This window comes from Eptesicus fuscus, chromosome 23, assembly GCF_027574615.1.
Source record: "Eptesicus fuscus isolate TK198812 chromosome 23, DD_ASM_mEF_20220401, whole genome shotgun sequence".
In the NCBI taxonomy this organism is placed as follows: Eukaryota; Metazoa; Chordata; class Mammalia; order Chiroptera; family Vespertilionidae; genus Eptesicus; species Eptesicus fuscus.
This window is the reverse complement of record NC_072495.1, coordinates 24973353-24994984: the sequence shown is the minus strand read 5'-3', so window position 1 is coordinate 24994984 and position 21632 is coordinate 24973353. Positions and strand designations below refer to the sequence as shown.

At 56.9% G+C, this 21632-nt stretch overlaps 1 protein-coding gene across 3 annotated transcripts in view; it reads left to right on the top strand.

Moving 5' to 3' along the window:
* The window catches only part of ASCC2 (activating signal cointegrator 1 complex subunit 2), a 30102-nt gene extending 9958 nt beyond the window's left edge, over window positions 1–20144 (top strand). For all 3 annotated transcript variants that reach the window (XM_028146766.2, XM_054712575.1, XM_054712576.1), the window contains 16 exons: window positions 451–580; window positions 2722–2789; window positions 4573–4683; window positions 5268–5380; window positions 8447–8521; window positions 8929–9036; window positions 9274–9342; window positions 9554–9628; window positions 9941–10121; window positions 11508–11722; window positions 12585–12704; window positions 17238–17331; window positions 17417–17547; window positions 18106–18205; window positions 19030–19109; window positions 19608–20144. In XM_028146766.2, the coding sequence (XP_028002567.2) occupies window positions 451–580; window positions 2722–2789; window positions 4573–4683; window positions 5268–5380; window positions 8447–8521; window positions 8929–9036; window positions 9274–9342; window positions 9554–9628; window positions 9941–10121; window positions 11508–11722; window positions 12585–12704; window positions 17238–17331; window positions 17417–17547; window positions 18106–18205; window positions 19030–19109; window positions 19608–19779 (1842 nt within the window). In that variant the 3' untranslated portion in view covers window positions 19780–20144. The remainder of the gene's footprint in view (window positions 1–450; window positions 581–2721; window positions 2790–4572; window positions 4684–5267; window positions 5381–8446; window positions 8522–8928; window positions 9037–9273; window positions 9343–9553; window positions 9629–9940; window positions 10122–11507; window positions 11723–12584; window positions 12705–17237; window positions 17332–17416; window positions 17548–18105; window positions 18206–19029; window positions 19110–19607) is intronic.
* The last annotated feature ends 1488 nt before the right edge of the window (window positions 20145–21632 follow it).

The following is a 21632-nucleotide window of genomic DNA, read 5'->3' as shown; positions in this document are numbered from 1 at the left end:
AGAGAAACATCGATCAGCTGCCTCTTGCACACCCCCTACTGGGGATGTGCCCGCAACCAAGGTACATGCCCTTGACCGGAATCGAACCCGGGACCTTTGAGTCCGCAGGCCGACGCTCTATCCACTGAGCCAAACCGGTTTCGGCAGAGAGATTTTTTTTTTTTCTGGAGTATTTGAAAGTGATCCCAGACATCCAGGTAATTCATCCGTAACTATTTTAGAGCGAATCCCCAACCAGCTGTTGCACCGTGTACTGTTGCTCCTTTTTCCATGAAACGGCTGTTGCGCCGGGTCCATATAGGAGTCTCAGACGTGTCCACAGTGCGGATGGAGCCTCATTTGCTATCCAGTCCCCTGTGATGGGCCTGAGTTGTTTCTCGTGCGCTTGCTCTTACTCTGCAAGGCGTCTGCACTCAGACCGTCTCTCAGCCTCTCTCTGCCTGCCCCTAGGATCACTTCATTTCCCCCTCTGCGTTCGGAGAGATCCTCTACAACAACTTCCTGTTCGACATCCCAAAGATCCTGGACCTCTGCGTGCTCTTTGGAAAAGGCAACTCGCCGCTGCTCAAGAAGATGATAGGTGTGTAGGGTGTGGGACTGGGGGTGTGTGTGTGCACGGAGATGGCCCCATAAATCGAACTGGAGGTCCCAGAGGTGGTGCCTAGAGGAGTGCGGGGGGATTCGGAGCAGCAGTGGGGAGGGAGGGTGCTTGGAGATGACTTAGATACATGTGTGTCGACTCTGAAATGAGTGGCGATGGGGGAGGGGAGACAGAAATGTGTCCCACACGGTTCCTCGAGGGTCTCGGAGTCCTCGTGTGAGGCTGTGTGTTAAGCAGTTGAAGGAGCGGGGAAGCTGGGAACAGGAAGAGCAGCGGGGACAGCTACCCTGTCTCTGAGTGGTCCCTGGGGGGCTGAGCTCTCCTCGTGTCATCTCAGTTGATCCTCACAAGCCCTGTGATGCAGTGCTGTCACCTCCCACTTACAGACAAGGACACTGAGCTTCCAATGTCAGAGGCCGTGACGAACAAGTGGCCAGGCTGGGATTTGTGTCACTTAGGCCGGACTCTCAAGCTCTTGTTCTTTGCCACTCCCTGCCTCAGGGATGATGGGCCCGCCTCAGAAGTGACATGATTTGCATTGTTGCTGAGAACAGACAGGGGCAGAGTTCAGAGAGGACTCTCTGAGTTGTGAAAGGAGTGACGTCAGCAGTTGGATCCTGTCCGGGGGCAGTGGGCTGGAAGGCTCCATCAGAGACAGGAGCTTTGTTGGGATGCGACAGAGGGAACAATGCCCTTTGAATCGCAGCTCAAGGCCGTGGGTCCTGCATGGAGAGGTGCTCACACCCCTCCCCCGCCCCCCTGCACCCCTGTCAGTCTTGCTCACCTTGAAATTGTAGGACACAGTTCCAAACTCCCAGTACTTACTCTTCAGCTGGGTTTCTGAACTGTTTCAGCTGAGGAGCCATGTTTCAAAGGATGCCATTGCTGTCCCGTGGTTTTTTTATTATTATTAATTATTTTTAAAATCCTCACCCGAGGATATGTCCTTCATTGATTCGAGAGAGAGAGGAAGGGAGAGGTAGAGAGAAACATTGATGCAAGAGAGAAACATCGATCTGTTGCCTCCCATGTCCTGACTGGGGGTCAAACCCAAGACCTGGGCGTGTGCCCTGACCGGTAAGCGGTAAAAGATGTCCATGATTTTACTGCAACCCTTGGGTGCATGGGATGATGCTCCAGCCAACTGAGCTACATGTGCCAGGGTGCTGTCCATACCTTCTAAATGATTTCTTTAAGAGATCAAAAGTTCTTCGCCATCATCAGAATCAGATAAAGGAGAGGAAAGGGACTTCAAAGTCCCCAAGGGTAGATTGTGAAATCTGATCTCTTTTGATGCTTATAAAAATCCCTGTTACCCAGGCTTACGCATGGGAAAGATCTGAGAGAGTGCCTTCCCTCATGCCAGGTCGTTGGGCTTCGGAGAGGACCATGGTGTGGCCCTGGGAATTATGGGAGGAGACCTCCTAATGCCTGGGTCAGGAGATATTGCCTAGAGAAGGTGACACCTGCCTTATGGGAGGTCACTTCCTAGAGAAGGAGGGGGCAGGGCTTGCTCTCTGAGGTTAGGGATGGTGCAAAGGAGGAGGTGCAATGCCAGGAATGGGGAGGGTGTCCTGTCCCTTGCAGGCCTCTCACCTTGGAGTGGGATCGCTTGGCATGGCTAACATATTCAAAAGCAGAGGGTGAATTTCCAAAGAAATGTCTCCTTCGATTCCTTCACAATATCGAAGACGTGACCTGGCAAGAATCCTGGATTTGGCATCCAGATTTCTTGAGAAAAGAGATCCTATCTCCTAATTTCCCTGGATGACTAACTCCCACTTCCAAAGCCGATGCGGTCACGTAAGGCACAGTGCCCAAGCGTGATCCCTCCCTGGGGATGTCAGGCGAGCTGGTCTGACCGGGGCAGGCCTTTTACGTAATTCGCTAGGCAGAGGTGCTTAAAAGGTTAAATTGTACCACACAAGTTCCTCCCCCACCCTGGGAAGTTTCTAGGCTGTGCCAAAGCTGGGTGCCAGCCGGGGCCGGGGCCAGGACTGCTCTAGTTCAGGCAGGCTTAGGAAAGGGGAGAGAGGCCACAGAACCTGCTGGCAACCCTCTGTAAGATATCCTCTCCGCCTCCTCTCTCCCCAATTCCCACCGTTCGCTTCTCTTTTCAGGAAACATCTTTAACCAGCAGCCAAGTTACTACAATGACCTGGATGAGAGCATGCCCACCATCCTTCAGGTACCGGCTCTCAGCCTGCCCCGGGGAGGGAGGGCGAGCTTGGGAAGCAGATCCCCTCCCCACCTGATGGTGACCTTGACTTTCCTGCTCCTGGGAGAAAGGTTTACTCCCCACTCGCCTCCCATCCCCAGCAGGTCTCAGCGTCCTGCTTCTCACACACCACTTCACGTCCGTTCTGTCCCCTCTTGAACAGGATGGAGCTCTAAGGGCTGTCAAGTACCGCACTTGTACAGAAAGGCTTGGATTGCGTTGTGTGTTTGCTGACAGCCATAGCCTCTAAGAACCCCTCTAGAGAGCTAGGTTTCTCAAATAAGAGCTATCAAGTTTTATAAAATCATTTCATGAAATAATAATGCTCATTATAAAAAATGGGGAAATATAAAAAAAACAAAAAGAGAAGATTAATATTCCCCTATGATTCCATCCCATCACCAAGAGAATTCACTGTTCATGGTAACTTTTAGAATACATTCGGCCCTCTCTGTATCCATGGGTTCTGCATCTGGGGATTCAAACAACCAGGGATCGAAAACGTGTTTTGTTTTTTTTTTTAAAATATATTTTATTGATTTTTTACAGAGAGGAAGGGAGAGGGATAGAGAGTTAGAAACATCAATGAGAGAGAAGCATCAGTCAGCTGCCTCCTGCACACCCCCTGCTGGGAATGTGCCTGCAACCAAGGTACATGCCCTTGAGCGGAATCGAACCTGGGACCCTTGAGTCCGCAGGCCAACGCTCTATCCACTGAGCCAAACCAGTCAGGGCGAAAACATATTTTTTTAAATGTTACATTGTTGCTGATGTGTACTAAATAGTTAGGCCTGTGATGGTTGTGTCTGTGCTGAAAATGTACAGACTTTTTTTCTTGTCATTTCTTAAACCGTACAGTATAACCACTATTTATATAGCATTTACATTGGATGAGGCATTATAAGCAATCTAGAGATGATTTAAAGTATATAGGATGATGGGTGTAGGTTATATGCAAATACAACGCCACTTTATATAAGGGACTTGAACATCTGTGAGTCTTGGTATCGGCAGGGGTCCTAGAACCAGTTCCCGAAGGACACCGGGCGACACTAGCATACTTAAAGGTGGCACAGTCCGTCAGCGATTTACATGATTTACCATCGGCACTGTTTCCCCCTCACTGTTAATTTGTCTTTTATTTCAGCATAGTTTCCATAAATGCCATCTACAGGGGATTAAAGCCACATTATATATAACTGAGTATATATCTTAAATATTACCGTACAGCCGAAACCGGTTTGGCTCAGTGGATAGAGCGTCGGCCTGCGGACTCAAGGGTCCCAGGTTCAATTCCGGTCAGGGGCATGTGCCTTGGTTGCGGGCACATCCCCAGTGGGGGGTGTGCAGGAGGCAGCTGATCGATGTTTTCTCTCTCATCGATGTTTCTAGCTCTCTGTCCCTCTCTCTTCCTCTCTGTAAAAAATCAATAAAATATATTTTAAAAAAATATTACTGTACACTTGCCCAGCCTCTCCAGTTGGATAACATCTGCATGATTCTGGGGGCTTTGCATACATTTTATCTTTTTCATCCTCACCATAATCCTGTAAAGAGACTCCCCCATCATCTCTATTTCACAGTGTGCACCCTGACCCTGCTCTCTGAGCGGGTCATTGTCTCAGCTGGTGTCCTGAGAGCACTGGCATAGGTTCCAGAGGCCACGGAAGTTTCAGATCACCCACCCCTGGGGCAGGCAGGGGTCCGAGCTGCTGGTTCGAGCTGGTGGGAGAGTCACCTCTGTGTCTCACAGGTCTTCAGCAATATCCTCCAGCACAGCGGTTTGCAAGGGGACGGGGCCAGCTCCACACCCCAGAAGCTTGAAGAGAGGGGCCGGTTGACCCCCAGTGACATGCCTCTCCTGGTGAGATTGCCCTGCTCACGGTCCCTTTTCCCCAATTCCATAAGCAGCTGTTCCTGTCACGTTAAGAGCACTTCGGCAGGCTTTCATTCTTCTCTGGAAGCTTCGTTTAGGGAGTAGTGAACGAACAGGGAACTAGAATTCAGGGGGCAGGAGTTTAGTTCAGTTCAACAGGTTCATTCGTGTGCTATTGTTTGAGCTGTTCATTCATTCAGTGAATTTGTGCTGCGGAGCCCCTGGCACGTGCCAGGCCCTGTGCTGGGCCTTGGGAGTGAGGCAGTGCGCAAAAGCAGACATGTCTAGGCTCTACAGCAGCGGTTCTCAGTCTGTGGGTCGCGATCCACAGGTTGAGAACCGCTAGCAGGGTCGCCTAAGACCATCGGAAAACACAGATATTTACATTACGATTCATAACAGTAGCAAAATTACAGTTATGAAGAAGCAATGAAAATAATTTTATGGTTGGGGGTCACCATAACATGAGGAACTGTATTAAAGGGTCGCGGGTTAGAAAGGTTGAGAACCACTGCTCTACAGAGCTGTAACGGGGGCGAGGAGAGTAACGCAGTGTTTCCTTTCGGCAACAGGAGTTAAAGGACATTGTTCTCTACCTTTGTGACACCTGCACTACGCTCTGGGCCTTTCTGGATATCTTCCCGTTGGCTTGCCAAACCTTCCAGAAACACGACTTCTGTTACAGGTACCGCGATCGTTCTGGCGGATGAAGTAGAGGTCCTAGTTCACACCCTCATTCAGCAAGGGTTTCCTGGGTGCTTAGAGCCCCACTCCAGCCTGGGGACACAGCAGTAGACAGATCAGACTCCTGTTGGTGTGGTGCAGGAAGAAAGGGGTGCAGGGCATGGGCTGGTAACCTGCATGTTGCCTGGCAACTGCGGGGCTGGCCTCTGGCTATTGCTCTTGCCAGGCATCCTTCTCCACTGTCTGAAGGAGCTCCTGGGAGCTGTCCAGCTCTGTCCGCCCAGCCGCCAGGCCACCCAGCCGTTGACTCGCCCATGCGACAAAACATTGACCTAGCGCTGACATGTGCCAGGGGTGGCAGTGGTGCCTGACTCGTATTGGATCACCTCAGCTGGTGACGATCAGATGTTAAGATTGATCAGCCTCCCCAAGAATGCTAGAATAAAGCATTTCTGAAGGAAGAAAGGGGTTAGGCTGGGACTGGAGCTGTCCATTTTGTTGGAAAGGCATCTTTTCTCATGGTAGATCTGGCAAATGCTTGTAGGAATTTGGAAAATCCCAAAAGGTAGGAAATGGAAATCACTGGCAGATCACGTGATCCGTAGACTCTGGTGCCTGCTTATTTTCACTTCTCACAGGCTTTTTCCCATATCGTTACAGCAGCTCCCCAAATGCGGCACAGGTAGCTTTTGAAAGGGTCTTTGGAGTTGGGGTTAATTTTTGGGCGAACGGACTTTCCTGCGAGGGACAGTGGAGGCAGGGGAGCAGCCGGGCCTCTCAGGGTGAGGGGGGAAGAGAGGGAAACATTTTTGCAAAGTGACACTGCCTTTGACCCACACACGGCCTGGGGCCGGCCCAGCCTGTTCAACTGTGCTGGAGGCCAGGCACGCCCACTGAGCAAATGCATGACCTCATCCCGAGAACTTTCTGCGAGTCACCCGACAGCTTCGCTAATCCTCTCATGACAACTCTCCTTCCTCTTAAGTATGCACTTGAGTGCACCTGCATCTCTCTCTGTTTTATGAATGAATAATACATGCACACGGTCCAAAACTCAAAAAAGTATGAAATATATAGTGACGTCTCCCTCTCCCCTACTCTAATCTGTTCCTCATACAGAACCATTGTGCTTAGTTTTTATGTGGAATTTTCCAGAGATATGCATATAAACAGGCATGTATAAGCAAGTATGCGTATTATATATCACCCGGCCCCTTTTAAAGTATATTGCTGACATATGAGTGCTCTATGTGCTGAGTGCATTGTACCTTTAAATTTGATGTATGTCAGTGCATAAAGCACCCTCAATGTCTGGTATGGCTAGATAGAATTCCATTGCATGGGATACCAGACCCCATAGGATTTTTTTCAGTTGTTTGCTATTACAAAAAAATGCTATAAAGAATAACTTTTTGGTTGTCTAACACTATGTTGTGCACCTGAAACTAATACAAAATAATACCGAATGTAAACTGTAATTGAAAAATAAAATTGCAAATCATCAAAACAAAACAAAAGAATAACTTTGCACACCCATCTTGCACTTCCGCAAGTATTTCTGAGGACTGAATTCCTAGAAGTAGCATTGCAGGGGCAGATGCTATGTGCATTTTAAATTTTGATAGATCTTGCCAGATCACCCTCCATGGAGTTGTTCCACCTGACTCTCCACCAGCAGTGTATCCTGGCAACACCTGCACCTGGGCCAAAATCCCCTCTCTGTCTTCTGCGTGCCATCCCCTGAGCCCCCTAAGGCCTGCCTCTTTTGGCCTAGTCACCCTCGGCTACATGCGGCATTACACTCGGCTAGAAGTTGCCAGAAATCAGCCAGTTGACAAACATTTGCCTGTAAACATTCAGAGTGCGTGCTACGAATGCAGCACTGTCTCAGGCCAGATTATTATGATCTCTGAACGCATAATAATCTGGCCACTCAGTGTGTGTGTGTGTGTGTGTGTGTGTGTATTAGAGGCCCGGTGCATGAATTCGTGCATGGGGGTGGGGTCCAGCCAGCCTGGCCAGGGGTAGGGGACATGGGCAGTTGGCCGGCCTGCTTGCTGGTGGAACTCCTGGTCGAGGGGACAATTTGCATATTAGCCTTTTATTATATAGGATAGACACTGAATGGCCAGATTATTATGATCTCTGAACGCATAATAACCACATAATAATGTGGCCACTCAGTGTATAGTCTGCCTTTCTGGCTTTGGGAAGCGAGGCTGCTCAGACAGAAGTGCCCTACAGAAGAGAGGTGGCTGCACTGACATTCCAAGGACAGCATGTCCTGGTGCTGTGCATCTAATTCTGGGAAGGAGTCCTCATGGGGGGACCGGATCATGATGATGAAGCGTGTGCCTGGCTTAATTGAGGGTTTTAAAAAAGCGTGTGGCTGGAATGGAGAGCTTCGATTCCACCTGGGAAGGTGTGGGTGTGAGTTGCCGTGATGAGAAGCCAGGCTGTGCCAGGTGAGGCTGTACCAGAGAGAGGAGTTACGACTTGCTGTCCGAGGAGGTAGGCAGCGGCTAGAAGTTTTTGAGCACAAAAGAGAGTGGCCTGTGTTTGTTTCTCAAACCTCAGTGAGTTGCTCTGTTAGAATGAGCCTATCAGATGGTCTCCCATCGGAATGGGAGACGTGGCTGCTAGTCACTTCCTGGGACCCGCCACAGTGGGACAAGCTTGTATCCTTCTCACAGCCACTGGGATGGGGCCTGGCCTGACCTGGCCAGAGATGGGCTGCTGGGGCCCAGGGGAGCAGAGGGAGGTTTACCCGAGAGCACACAGGCAGCTGGCTTCCCCTAGACCCCTGCCCAGGCCCGAGCCCGGTTCCTCATGCAGCCCAGGGGCCTTGGTGCCGCCCGGGGTGCAGCCCAGACAGGCCTGGCAGAAGCCATGTGATAGATGCTGGCGAGGGATTGAGAAATGACGCTGCCTCCGAGCCGAGAAAATTGTGGAGATAACTTGGGAGCAAGAAATGCGCCTTCCTACTCCCTTGGGTTTGCTTTGCTTGTCTAACGAAGTGGCGTGTTGATGAACGAATGTAGCCTTTTACCCACGTGTGCCTCCACAGACTCGCTTCCTTTTACGAAATAGCAATTCCTGAGCTGGAGTCTGCGATGAAGAAGAGGAGGCTTGAAGACAGCAGGTGAGGCGGGGACAAAACTCTGCGTGGTGTGGGTGAGAGAAGCCTGAGCACAGGCCCTGCTTCAGCATCCCCGTCTCCAAGGCAACGGGTGGGACCAAGGACCATGCACCTTTGGCTGGTGCATCCCTACCCAGCAGCCTCCTGGCCCCGGCATCGCAGCCCTTTCCCCTCAGCTGCTGCTCTAAGCTCTTGCTAACGGCTCGAAGCTGTTGCTGGGGAGGGAGGGAGGGAGGGGCACTGAACCAGAAGTGACCCTGGGACCAGCCAGCCTCTCAGAGCCTGTGGCCTTTTCCCTGCTGCTGTCAGCAGTGAGCTGTGAGGCCTTCTCAGCCCGGGTGTGTACGGGTGGAGCTGGGTGGAGTGGGATTAAGCTCCCTCTATTTCTTCCTTCCCCTTGGCCTTCAAAGGCTGCTGGGTGACCTGTGGCAGAGGCTGTCCCACTCCAGGAAGAAGCTACTGGAGGTTTTTCACATCCTCCTGTACCAGATCTGCCTTCTCCCCATCCTAGAAAGCAGGTAAGCCCTTGGGCGCCACCCCCCCCAGGCGGAAAGCCTCCGCCCCCAGCCCGGCAGGGCCATCGCCCTCACTACCTGCCCCCTCTCCTGCTTCCGAGTTGCTGAGCAGGAAGGGAAACCAAGAAAAAAAAGCCTCTTTCCTCCAACTGGCCAGAGGCCTTGCGCTGGGCAGGGCGGGGCGGGCGGGAAGCAACCGCAGAGGGGAGTGAGCTCAGCTCCCCTGGTGTCCTGTTGCAGCTGTGACAACATTCAGGGCTTCATCGAAGAGTTCCTGCAGATCTTCAGCTCTTTGCTGCAGGAGAAGAGGTGAGTGTGGCTGAGCTGGGACCAGCCGTGGGACAGGCCCACGGTGCTTCATCGGTCCCCACAGACCTTGCATAACAGAGCCCCTGCCGTAATCGCCAGGGTCTAAGGTTCTGGGATTGGTGGTTGGGCAGCAGACACGGGGAGCGGCCCACAGCAGGCCAGTGCCCCTGTGGCCCCAGCCCGTCCCTCCCATCTGCTGTCTGTCTGGCAGGTTCCTCCGGGACTACGATGCGCTCTTCCCTGTGGCCGATGACGTCAGCTTGCTGCAGCAGGCCTCGTCCGTCTTGTATCCTTCTCACAGCCACTGGGATGGGGCCTGGCCTGACCCGGCCAGGGCTGGGCTGCTGGGGCCCAGGGGAGCAGAGGGAGGTTTACCCGAGAGCACACAGGCAGCTGGCTTCCCCTAGACCCCTGCCCAGGCCCGAGCCCGGTTCCTCATGCAGCCCAGGGGCCTTGGTGCCGCCGGGGTGCAGCCCAGACAGCCCTGGCAGAAGCCATGTGATAGATGCTGGCGAGGGATTGAGAAATGACGCTGCCTCCGAGCTGAGGGGGCAGAGCGGCTGTGGTCCCCAAGAGAGACCCCTTAACACATCCTCAGAGACGAGACACGCGCTGCCTACATCCTCCAGGCGGTTGAGAGTGCGTGGGAAGGGGTGGACCGACGGAAACCCACAGACGCTAAAGACCCCCCAGTGGCCGAGGATCTCAATGGCGCCGTGGCGACCGGGGAGCCAGTCATTGGAGCGGCCTCACACCCAGAGAACTCGGAGGAAGAGGAGGTGTGTCTGGGTAGCGCTTTCCCCGTGGCAGCCGCTCCTGTCCTCGTCTGAGGGGTCGGGGCAGGGGAAACCTCCCTTCTTGGTTTCTGCCCTGGGGGAGGGGGGGTCAGAGGGGGAATGGGCAGCCTCGACCTGCCTGTCGGCCTGTGCTGCCTTAGACAGAGAGTCCTGAGCTGGCGTGCTGGGCCGGAGTAAGGAGAGCTAGTCTCCTGAGCCGTCAAAGCCTCCGTTTCCCCTCCATCGGGTGCAGCACTCCTCTGAGCAGGTCCCGGTGGCGCCGCTCTGGTGCAGCTGGTGCGGTGTCAGGTCTCACTGCGTGGCCCCCGGGCAGCCCCTCCATAGGGTGCGGGCCCCCTGAGCCCGTGTGGGAACCTCTCCTCTCGTGCTGCCTCTCCAGGCTTTTCCAGAACCACCAGGTCTGTGGCTGGACTGAGCCCAGGCCTCTTCCCGTGTGTCTGGAGGCAGCGTGACTTAGGGATTAAGACCACCCCGTCTCGGGTCAGGCAGCTCAGGGCTCTATCGGGGTCCTGCCCCTCGCCAGCCACGTGGCCTTAGGCAGCGTCACCCCCTTCGAGCCGTGGTTCCTCGTCTGTCAGGTGGGGCTCGTCGCCGTCCCGCCTCCCTGAGGTTGTTGGGATTCCCGGGGCTCCTGCGTGGAGCTCTCCGGACGTGGCCGGCCCTCGGTGCCTCGTTAATGGACGCTGCCCTGCTTCTGAGAGCCCAGGTGCCCTCACTGTCGCGGGCCTTGGGGAATGACAGTCCCCTCCACCTCTGCCCACCCTCCTCCCCACTTGGCTTCTTATCCGAGTCATGGAAGGTTTTGTTGTTTTTTTATTTGGGAATTTCCGTAAATGAAAAGCCTGACAACCTGAAGCCACATCAAGCAGTCTATAAACGGACTCCCTTAGCGAAAAGCGTCTAATTACAGGGAAGCATCCACACGGCCCGGACTGGAGGCTGCCACCCCCATGGCCAGCCGCCAGCTGGTTGGCGCTGCAGGGACCTGGGTAGGAGAAGCCGAGGCTGTTTGTGGAGAGTCGAGCCGGTGTCAGGCTCTGTGCGCGGCTCTATATGTGCATTATTTCCTTAAACCAGTGGCAGCCACCTCTGAGGCGGTGGCATGTGAGTGCTCGTCTGTAAGGAGGAGGCTGAGGCTCGGGGGAGACGCACCTCCCCAGGTCGCACGGCTCAGCTGGTCGGTCCTCGAGCCCTTCCCGCAGGGAGGCCGTGGAGGCGCGGAGGGACGTGAGCCCCTGGCCGAGGGCCTATGGCTAGGAAGGCCAGGACTCGCACCGGGCCCCGGAGTCCCGGCCCAGGGCTGCTTGGGGCCTGTTGCCCAGCACGCACCTGGCCTCACCTCCCCCTCCTCCCCCCTCTCTCCCACAGTGCTTGGGGGCCGCCGCCGCCCTGGGCGCCCCCGTGAGTGGTGTGGAGCTGGACTCGCTCATCTCCCAGGTGAAGGACCTGCTGCCGGACCTCGGGGAGGGCTTCATCCTGGCCTGCCTGGAGCACTACGGCTACGACCCGGAGCAGGTGATCAACAACATCCTGGAGGAGCGGCTGGCCCCTGCCCTCCGCCAGCTGGACCGCGGCCTGGACAGGTGGGGAGACCGGGGAGGAGGCTCCCGCCGCCCGCCTGCCCGGGGCCCGGCCAGAGGTGCTCTGCGGGCCTTGTCAGGGCCCCGTCTTCGCTCCTCTGCGTCCCACTCTTCCTTCCCTCGTGTCCCAGGACTCAGCTCGCTCTCGCCCCAGAGCGCTGTTTCCCGACCATTGAAACTAATGTCCCCTCAGGAGGTTCTCACAGGCCCCGTAGGGCAGAGCGCACAGCTGGACTCCCCCCCCCCGCCCCCCCGCCCCGCACTCTGTGGGAAGAGGAGTGGACACGGGGTGTGAGGGGCTGCTGAGCCCTGCAGAGCTCCCCAGGGACTGGCCTGCCCCGGCATTGCCACTTCCCAGGAGACCCCTGAGGACACGCAGCCCGAGCTTCTCACTCCCTCCGTAGGGGTTCTTTCTGAGTTTGCCCCGCTGCTTCCCTGAGGGCCCGTGGGAAAGCAGAATGAGTGCGTGAATGGTGTTTCTCCCATGAGCAAATGATGTTTATCAAACAAGTGGATTGAGTTAGCTCTGCCCTTGGACAAGCTTTTCAGCCGCTTTGTGCCCATTTTACAGATGAAGGCACTGAGGCACAAAGAGGTTGAGTGATCTCTGGCTGCCTACCTCGGAGGGCTGTCGTGAGCAGCCAATGAGGGAGGGGACTTTTAAGAAAATCTGTGAATGGGAAGCGGGACTGAGGGAGAGCTTTGTGTAAAGTGCGCGTCATTCCAGGCAGGGGCCAGGGGGGCAGGTGTTTAGATTGTGTCCCAGGTGTGGCTGTTGAAGGGGAGTGGTAAAGGGGAGTGGGCTACAGGTGGGCGTTAGCTGGCAAGTCCCCCTTCAACTGCTCTCTGTGCCCCCTCCCTCCAGAGAGATGAAGCCAGACCCGACGCCTCTGCTGACATCTCGTCACAACGTCTTCCAGAACGATGAGTTTGACGTGTTCAGCAGGGACTCAGTGGACCTGAGCCGGGTACACAAGGGCAGGAGGTGAGTGCAGTGGGCTGCGGGGTTGCAGGCACCCCCACTCTGCAAGCTCAGCGAGAAAGCGAGAGAAACCACGGGCTTCATCCTGAGGAAACTGGGCTCCCCGCAGCCTGAGACCTGTGTGCCTGCTTGCTTGTGTTCAGTTGGGTGCGGGTTCTTTCACACTTGTACTTCAGAATCATCACAACAGTTAAAAATCCATTTTGGAGCAGCAGCAAAAAACAAAACAAAACAAAAATTACACAAAAAAATTATACTTCAGGCTCCATCTCTGCACAGGGTGGTTTCAGTGAGTCCTCCTCGTTGGCAGCAGAAGGCCAGGGGGCCCAAGCGCTTCCCTTCGCCGTGCATTGTTGGATATGCTGGCCGCCGGGCCTCTGGGTGGGGAGCGGGGCAGTGCTCCCCAGAAAGCCTCTCCGAGACCTGGCTTCTCCAGTCTGCGGCCACAGGACAGTAAGGACCCGCCCTGAGGGAGCTTTCCAGAGGCGAGCATGTTTCCTTTAAGGCCTTTCTCCATACTGTGTTTAGTTCATGTCCTCTCTTCCTTTTTGGCGTTGAAAGACCATTCATGATTTATTCATGAATCTCAGTCAACAAATAGTTGGCCAGGGCTCATGGCCTCCCATTGATTAGGTCCTGGATGTAGTGGGAGTGAAGCAGACATGGCCCCTGCCCACATGAGTTTGTGCTGATCAATTCATCAAACAGCAGCGTAAAGTCAGTCATAACAGGTGCTACAGGTGGAGTGAGCAGACCTCCAAGCCTCTGGCAGGGGCTGCGATCAATCCCGGCAGGAAGGCTCCGCTGAGGACATGACCTGGGACCAGGAGAGGGAGGAGGAGGAAGGGGCCGTGCAAAGTGGGGAAGGAGACCCTTCCACGCGGAGAGAACAGCCGGGGCAGCAACCCCGAGGCCACGGGGAGGTGGCAATGCTCCCCCAAGCCAGTGCCCTTTGTTTTGGAAAGGTCACCTGACTTGGGAAGGGGAACCCATGGGAGGGACTGAGGGTCAGCTGTGGTGGCACCGAGGCCAGCACAGGAGAGAACGGCAAAAACCAGACGTTCACCACACCGTGCTGGTCTCCCAGAGTGCCCTGCGTGGTGGTGGTCCATGAAATCCAGGAATCTGGGCCCTGCTGGACGAGTGCAGCCTGCCCTTCCCCCGTCAGGTGACGGAGACAGTGCCGTCCAGACAGGGCGGGGACCTGGCCTGTTCTTACGACAGGATCCCCAGTGGCAGAATCGCAGGCTGCTGCAGGGAGTGCTGTGCAGGGAGGCGCCGGGCTGTTCCCCTCCCCAGGGCCGCGGGAAGCGTGGCTGGCCAAGTGCTGGGACAGCGGGCACAGGCCGGCTATAAAGTGATCTGGCTGGCTGGACAGGAAGCAATTGGAATCTGCTTAGTCACACTCATTGCAACATCCCCAGATCCGAGGCCAGAATGGTCTCCTGCTTCAGTGGCCGCCGTTCCCGGCCAGAACGAGCCTCTGTAGCTTGGACTGTGGGTCAAGGGGCAGACAGGAGGGCTGTGCCCCTGCGCACAGGGCGCTCCCGGCCGCCAGGCAGAGTCTGGGTGGCAGCTGTTTACTGAACTCATTGTCCCGGGCAGCTCAGGGCTGAGGTTTGCAGAGGCTAAGCCTTTCTCCGTGTATTCATTATTTATTCATTCGGCAAATATTTATTAAGCAATTTACTAGCGCTGGGTCCCGAGCTAAACAGTAGGGAGACGACGTGAACAGGGCACCCAGGCTTCGCCTTAAAACGGCACAGAGACCGTGGGAAAGACAGGCCATGCAGTTCGCAGTGATAAAGGGGGAGAGGGGCTGGGGTGGGGCGTGAGGGGCTTGGTGGGGACACCTGTCCTAACCTGGGTAGGGCAGAGGAACTCAGGACCGCAGGAGAAATTGAGCAGCACAAGGCAGGTCACACCTGAATTAAAACGTGCCTGTGTTCTTCGTCAGCGAGGAGGCACTCGGTGGCTCAAGCAGGAAGGAAATCTGTCCCCTTGATGACAAGAACTTGCAGGTTAGGGCTGTCTAGGCTTCACCTGTGGCAGCCACATCCTCAAGGACGCACCTTTCCATCTCGGGGAGCTGCTGGGTGGCGGCTGCTGCTGTGTGAGCCACGACTCCAGAAATGACAGTGCCCAGAGGCATTCAGGGCCAGGTCCTCCCGAATCTCTCAGAGACCAGGAAACCTTTCCCAGAAGTCTCCAGAATCCCCCACATCTCACTGGGGAACTGGGTCCCAGGACTGGGGTGGAAAGACGTGAACAAAAGGAGGAGCTGTGAGGGGTGGCGATGAGACAGAAGGTGGCTGGTGGACAGAGACCCCTCACAGGTGCTGCAGGGACATCACAGCTAAGTGAAGGAGGGAGAACGTTCCAGGAGGGTCCCCGAACGCCTTTGGACTGAACAGTGGTGCTGGAAGGTGATAACTGTTTCCCCCAAAAAGGTTCTATGGCCAAAAAGTCGGAGCTCTTCCTGACTCCCAATGAGGTCGTGTGGCCAAAGCCACGCCTCCCTAGATGGGATCGACAGGGCGCCAGGCTTCTCGGTCCCTAGCTGTGTCCCCTGCCAGGGCCCGGCTAGGGTGGGCAAGTTTGCCAGGCTTCTCGTTCCGGCCATGCAGCCACACAACCAGAGGCCACCAGAACAACAACCGCCCTGCTTCCCAGGACCTGGGACAGTGTGGACAGGAGCCACGGGGTGGCAGAGGGGCAGTGACGCCTCCTGCACCCTTGGTCCCTGGCCCAGCGCAGAGCCTGGCACTTGTGGGCCCTCAGGAAATGTGGGAACCAATGGATGTGCTCCTCCCCGTGGCACCAACCACTTAGGCAAGCTGGGCCCCTGTCACTTCCTCTCCAGCCCCCAGCTTGGCGACAAGAGCCAGGTAAGGGCCAAAGTCACAAAGCCCCCTTCCTGGTGTGAGGTGAAAGATTTCTGTGGATGGGGAATTTCCCCTTGTCTTGATCAAATGCCCTCCCACCATAGAGCCTCCATTACCCCTTCCCCAGACCCCAAGCTAGGACACCGCCCCCCGCCAGCCAGAGTTCACGCCTCCCTTCTCTGAGTTCCCAGGCATGCCGGCTTCCATTCAGCACACATCATGTCTGCTCTTTGCCCGTCACCCTCACTAGACTGTGAGTTCCATGAAGTCAGACCCATAGCTTACTCTTTCCTGAATGTCTCCCCAGCTCAGTATTAGTATCCTGCCTGGCACACAGTAGGCCCTTAGCAAAGACTGTTGAGAGAAGTCCAGGCCTATGCTGGAGGCTGCAGGCCTGACCTGCCCCAGGCTCCGCGGCAGACAGCCCCACAGACGCAGGCGCCTACCCCTGCTTGTATCAAAAGCCAGTTAATAGAAGGTTTTTATGGAGGCTGCGTATGGCTTCGTGTCTCTTCCCACTCCCACCCTTCCCCTTGGTACATTCCAGAGGCCTGATTTCACAGCTAAGCTGGATTTTCTTGCCTAGCATCTCATATTGATTTTCCCTGCAGGGCTCAGAACTACATTCCACAGGCCTCTGTGTCTGACAAGCCAGGTTTTTCTACAGATTCGCAAAGCTATGAGTCAGGAGGCCTGAGTCCCCACGTGGCTGTGCTGGAGCTCATGGCCTGCCCGGGCAGTCCCCCCGCTTCCCTGCACCCACGTCCCCTCCTCCGGGATATGTCGGGAGTGGAGCTTTCAGGCACTTTCCCCCATGCGATCTGACAGGCAGGACTGAACACAGGCCAATGAGAAGGCCGCCATGGTGAAGTGGGAGTGAAAGGAAGAGGTCAGGACCCCTCCTGACCCTCACACCCCAAGATCCCCTGGGGCTCCCATGAGCTCAGTAGGAAAGCCACATGTGGCCTTGCTCTTTCTTAAATGTTGTTTTAAAAGATTCAAACAACTCGGGCCTCCTGGGGGTCCCCATTGTCCCCATGTCATTTGGTGGGGGCTCACCACCCCTCTCTGCGTTTACATACACGGGTATAGACGTGCCCACAGGAACGGACAGTCGTACTGGCTTTCACTGTTTACACAGATGGGATCGTGCTGTATGCATTTTCTGTGGCCGGGTTTTTTCCTCTTCAGAATTCTTTCTCCATCAGCATAAGCAGATCGACGTCATTCTTGAGCTGCCGCCCGGCGTTGGGTAGCAGAGATGTGGCCCAGGTCATTTAGCCATCTCACTGGGGATGGGCGTTAGTTGCTCTCCATTTTCACGATTAGCAAACAATGCTGAAAACAGAAAATCCCCAGTCAGACCTCTTGGTGCACGCAGCCAGCGTTTCTCTGGGGCGCATGCCTCGAAGGGGAATTTTCTGGTTAAAGGGTGTTTTATATCCTAACACCTGCTCCTGGGATGCCTCGAAAGAGCTGGGCCCGGTCACATGGGCACCAGCAGCGGTGAGGCCCGCCTGCCCACACCCCGCCAGGGCTTGATAGGAGCTGTCCCCGTCTGTGCTGGCCTGAGGGGTCTCTCTGGACCCTTGACAGCCTTCAGAGCCTGATGATCCCATCCTCTCTCCTTCCTGCTCCCTCTCAATGCCAGGAAGGAGGAGAACGCGAGGAGCCTGCTGAACGACAAGCGGGAGGTGGCGGCGCAGCGGCAGCGCTACGAGCAGTACAGTGTGGTGGTGGAGGAGGTAGGTGTCCCGGGCGGCGGGGCGCAGGCTGGCTGGGGAGACCAGCGGCCCCGGGCCCCTCTGACCCACGCGTCTGCCATTGCAGGTGCCGCTGCAGCCAGGTGAGGGCCCGTCCTACCGCGGCGATGACTATGAGGATGAGTATGACGACACGTATGACGGCAACCAGGTGGGCGCCAATGATGCGGACTCCGATGATGAGCTCATCAGCCGCAGGTGAGGCCGCAGGGCAGGTAGGGGTGGCATTCCGGGGGCAGGGTGGCTTCCGGGCCCCCGGGCTCTCCCATCGCCTCCTGTTGATACAGGTGGGGAAGCCAAGGCCCTGATCACATGAGCAAGTCACCGGCAGAACCGGGGCCCAAAACCGAGTGCAGTGCTCTCTCCAGCCCCAGTCACCCCCTTGGCTGGTTGGTCCAACCCACCCTCAGGGGGTCCCCTAATTTAACTTCATATCGTAGTTTCACATTGTTCTTAACTGTAGAAAGCCTTTCCCAGTGGATTTATATGGAGATTACCCAATACAGATGAAAACTGAACTAAGCCCCCCAGCCCAAGCTCAGTCTCCCCTCTCCGCCCCCCCCCCCCCCCACGCCTGTACATCAGACCCTGGTGCCCTCAGGGAATCCAGGGCTGGAGCAAAGCTGGCTGGGAAAGCACTTTGGTTTTTCCCAGCCTCCTGAGCCTGCCCCATCAGGCCCCTCGCCCGCCCAGTTCCCTCTGCCCTGAGGCTGAGTTTAATGCTGTCTTTGATTTTACCGGCTCTCTACACCGCAGGCCCTTCACCATCCCTCAAGTGCTAAGAACCAAAGTGCCCACCGAAGGGCAGGAGGAGGATGACGAGGAGGAGGAGGAAGCTGAAGACGAGGCCCCCAAGGTACCTCCTCGGCAGGTGGCAGAGGAAGGGAGGAGGGTGCAGTTGTAAAGGGCAACCGGAGAGCACTGCACCCCCTCCTGTCGGCCTGGAGGCAGCCCGGCCTCACTGCGGGGGAAGAGGGCACCTTCAGGCCCAGCCGTCTGCTCAGAGAGCTGCTGGGTGAGGCCTCGCCTCTGTTGCCCAGGGAGGGCCCAGGGAATGGATCAGAGGCGAATGGATCAGAGGCCAAGCCTTTGAGCTGCTGAGTGCCCTCGGCCCAGGAGCCTGGGGCCGGGAGAGGGCGGCTGCCGCCTCCGTGCCCAGGATGGCAATTCCTGAAATCAGAGCAGCGTTAGAGCCCAGGACCCCTGGGAAGCCATCTGGGCTGGCGGGTTTGAAAATGTACATTTTAGCAGCTAAATGTTTTCTTCAAATAGAATCTTAACTAGAACCTCAGCATACAGGACAGTGAAAGGCGGTGATGCTCAGGTCGAATGGAGGGGCAGCCAGGACCCCTGGGTCCCCTCGGGCCCCCCTCCCAGGGTGATAAGTTCACATGTGTCCAGGGCCAGGCCACCGGCCCGCATGGCTCCCACTCATCGTCGTTATGTTCCAGCTGCGGTCACCCCCCGACCATGCTGTCCAGGACCCTCACTCAGTCCCTGCGCCGCCTCCCCCTTGGGGAATTGGGGGAAGGGACAGAGGAGGCCTCTGGGGCCTGGCCCTGCCGTGCTGTGGCTCCTCCATGCCGGCATGGAGGCATCTACGAGACTCAGTCAGTGCAGTCTCGCCACAGCCTGGGGATCTGGGACGACGCGTGATTCTTCCTCCCCCTCCCTCCGCAGCCCGACCACTTTGTGCAGGACCCTGCGGTGCTACGGGAGAAGGCAGAAGCCAGGCGCATGGCCTTTCTCGCCAGGAAGGGGTGAGCATTTCAGGCTGTTTCTGGTGGGAGGGAACGCATCCGGGAAGCCCAGGTGGCCCAGCTCTGCGGCCCACCCTTATCCCCGATACTCGACAGACGCCGAAGGAGTGTGCCACCTCGTGTGAGAGCCAATGTGCCCAGAAAGTGTGTGTGCCCAGAAAGAGCCGATGTGCCCATGGCTGGTGTCAGGCAGACTGACATGGAAAGAGCCCAGAAAGGCACTTGGTCTTTGGCGGCCGCCATCCCCAAGCCTTCCTCCTCTCCTAGCGTGGGCTGCCCACTAGCTGGTCCTGCCTCACCACCTAGCCAGGGTCCCATCCGCAGGCCAGGCTCAGAGAAGAGCAATCACAGGCACAGCTGCCAGGGCCCAGAGCCCTGCCCCTGCGAGGCTCCACGTCTCCGCCCGCTGGGAGGTGGGGCATGGGTGCCCTTCCCCGGGGATCTTCAAGCGGAGCTCCTCTGGCTGATGGTTCTGGGGGTGGGTTGTCCCTCCCTCAGGTACCGACATGACAGCTCAGCAGCAGTGGCCGGCAGCCCCCGGGGCCACGGGCAGAACCGCGAGACCACCCAGGAACGCAGGAAGAAGGAAGCGAACAAGTCTACACGCGCCAATCACAACCGGAGAACCATGGCCGACCGGAAGAGAAATAAAGGCATGATTCCATCCTGAAGCCACCGCGCCAGGGCCAGAGGAGGCAGCGGCGCCAACCCCGCCGGGCTGTCTCCACAGCTCCAGGCCTCCTCGCCAGAGACCCACGTCCAACTCGACCCTCAGCAGCCTCAGCTTCGCAGCCCCTGAGGAGGCGCCTCGTTGTCCACCAGCCAGCCGTGAGCACCCTCCCGCAGAACACACAGTGCCTTATCCCACAGTGGGGGGGGCCCGGGGCCAGCCGCAGGCAGAGGGGACGGGACCGAGCCCCGAGGCGAGCCCCCAAAACCTCCTGCAGCCAGACACCGCTCCCTCTTCCTCTGGACGGCAGGAAACCTGTGTGTCCCAAAACAAAAACAAAGGCCTGCGAATAAAGTGTTTGACCCTGTTAAGCAGTCATCCATGATGTGCCCATGACCCGCTGTCCCCGTGTCCCCTCCTCCCGTGACAGCCATGAGGAGGGCAGGACGTCACCGGGTTCCTCCCATCAGCCTCTCTGCTTGCCTCACGCTGCACCCCTCCCGGTGTTGCTCTGCCTTGCTGTGTGTCCCTGAGAACATCACTCCCTTCTCTGCACCCCCAGCTCCTGCTGTGGAAGGAAGGACCCGGGGTGTGAGGCCCTGCAGTCCTGTCTGTTCTCCTTTAGTCCCCACCACCTCCCCCGAGGAGGCAGCCCCGTTGTCAGCCCCGGAGCACAGATGAGGAAGGCGAGGCACTGAGAGCTGACGGTGCCTGCCGGGGCCATAGCTGTGGGAGAATAGGGATGGACACACAGACTGACCCCTGGCCTCTGTAAGGCCCCAGACCCCCGGGGGGTGTCATCTCCATCTCTGCTGGCCTGAGGACCAGAACTCAGTGCCTCCTGGTCGTGCGTTTACTCATGAATCCTCCAAAAATGAGGGGTCAGAGATCAGAAGCGAGTGAGGATGTTACTGCCAAGCCCTGTTGGAGCGAGTGGGACTTGGGCCTAGTTCCCCAGAGTCCCCTCCCAGGCATGGCCAACTGGCTCCTAGCGTGGCAGCAGCTGCCGTCACCCCGATTCCTGGGCCTTCATTGTGGCTGAGCAATGGCGGGTCGGCAGCGGGGCGTTTGCTGGGCTGATCCCAGCAGCGGGAGCCAGGCCCCTGCCCGCTGGACCTTGACGAACCACTGTGGTTGCCAGGACGGTTGATTTGCATGTGGTTAGGATGAGCCTCGGGAGCAGCGAGGCAGACAGGCCCCTGACAAATCGGTTTAGTGCGGTCAGCCCGCTCAAGTGAAAATCGATAGCCGCTCTCCCACGTCACGCCCATGCTCTGGTGCGGTGGAGGTGCAGCGCTGAGATGGGGGTGCTGTCCTCCCCTCGCGCTGCCGGACTAGCTGAGGTGAGGCCCAGGTCCGCCATCCCCGCAGGCGGCAGGAAGGCTGCTTCCTCTGCAGGCGTTTGCCGGGGCAGGGGCCGGGGCAGCGGGCAGGGGCAGGGGCAGGGCCGTTCTTTTTCTGTCACCGACCCAGCCTGTCCCTGCAGCAAAGGGAGGCGGGTCAGGGGAGCTCCCGGCCTTTGCATGTCCTATCGGTTGCTGTTCACTTGGCCCCTCTCACTTTCCCTCTGTCGCCTGCACCCCCTGACCACCGGAGTGGTGTCCAGGCCGCACCAGCTTCCTGGTTTAAAGGCCTGGAGAAGACAGAAGGGATTTTTCCAATTTTCCAGAACGTGCCGCCAGGTCAAACCTAGCCTCCCTGGAGGACCTGCATGCTTTCTCATTTCAGACCTGGAGGGCACCCTTTCAGGGATGCTTGGAAAACAGGGGTCGTGCAGAATGGTGCTGGCAGGCACACCCCTTCACCGCATAGGGTCTCCGTTTCCTCATCTGCAAAGTGGGTACATTGGCCCA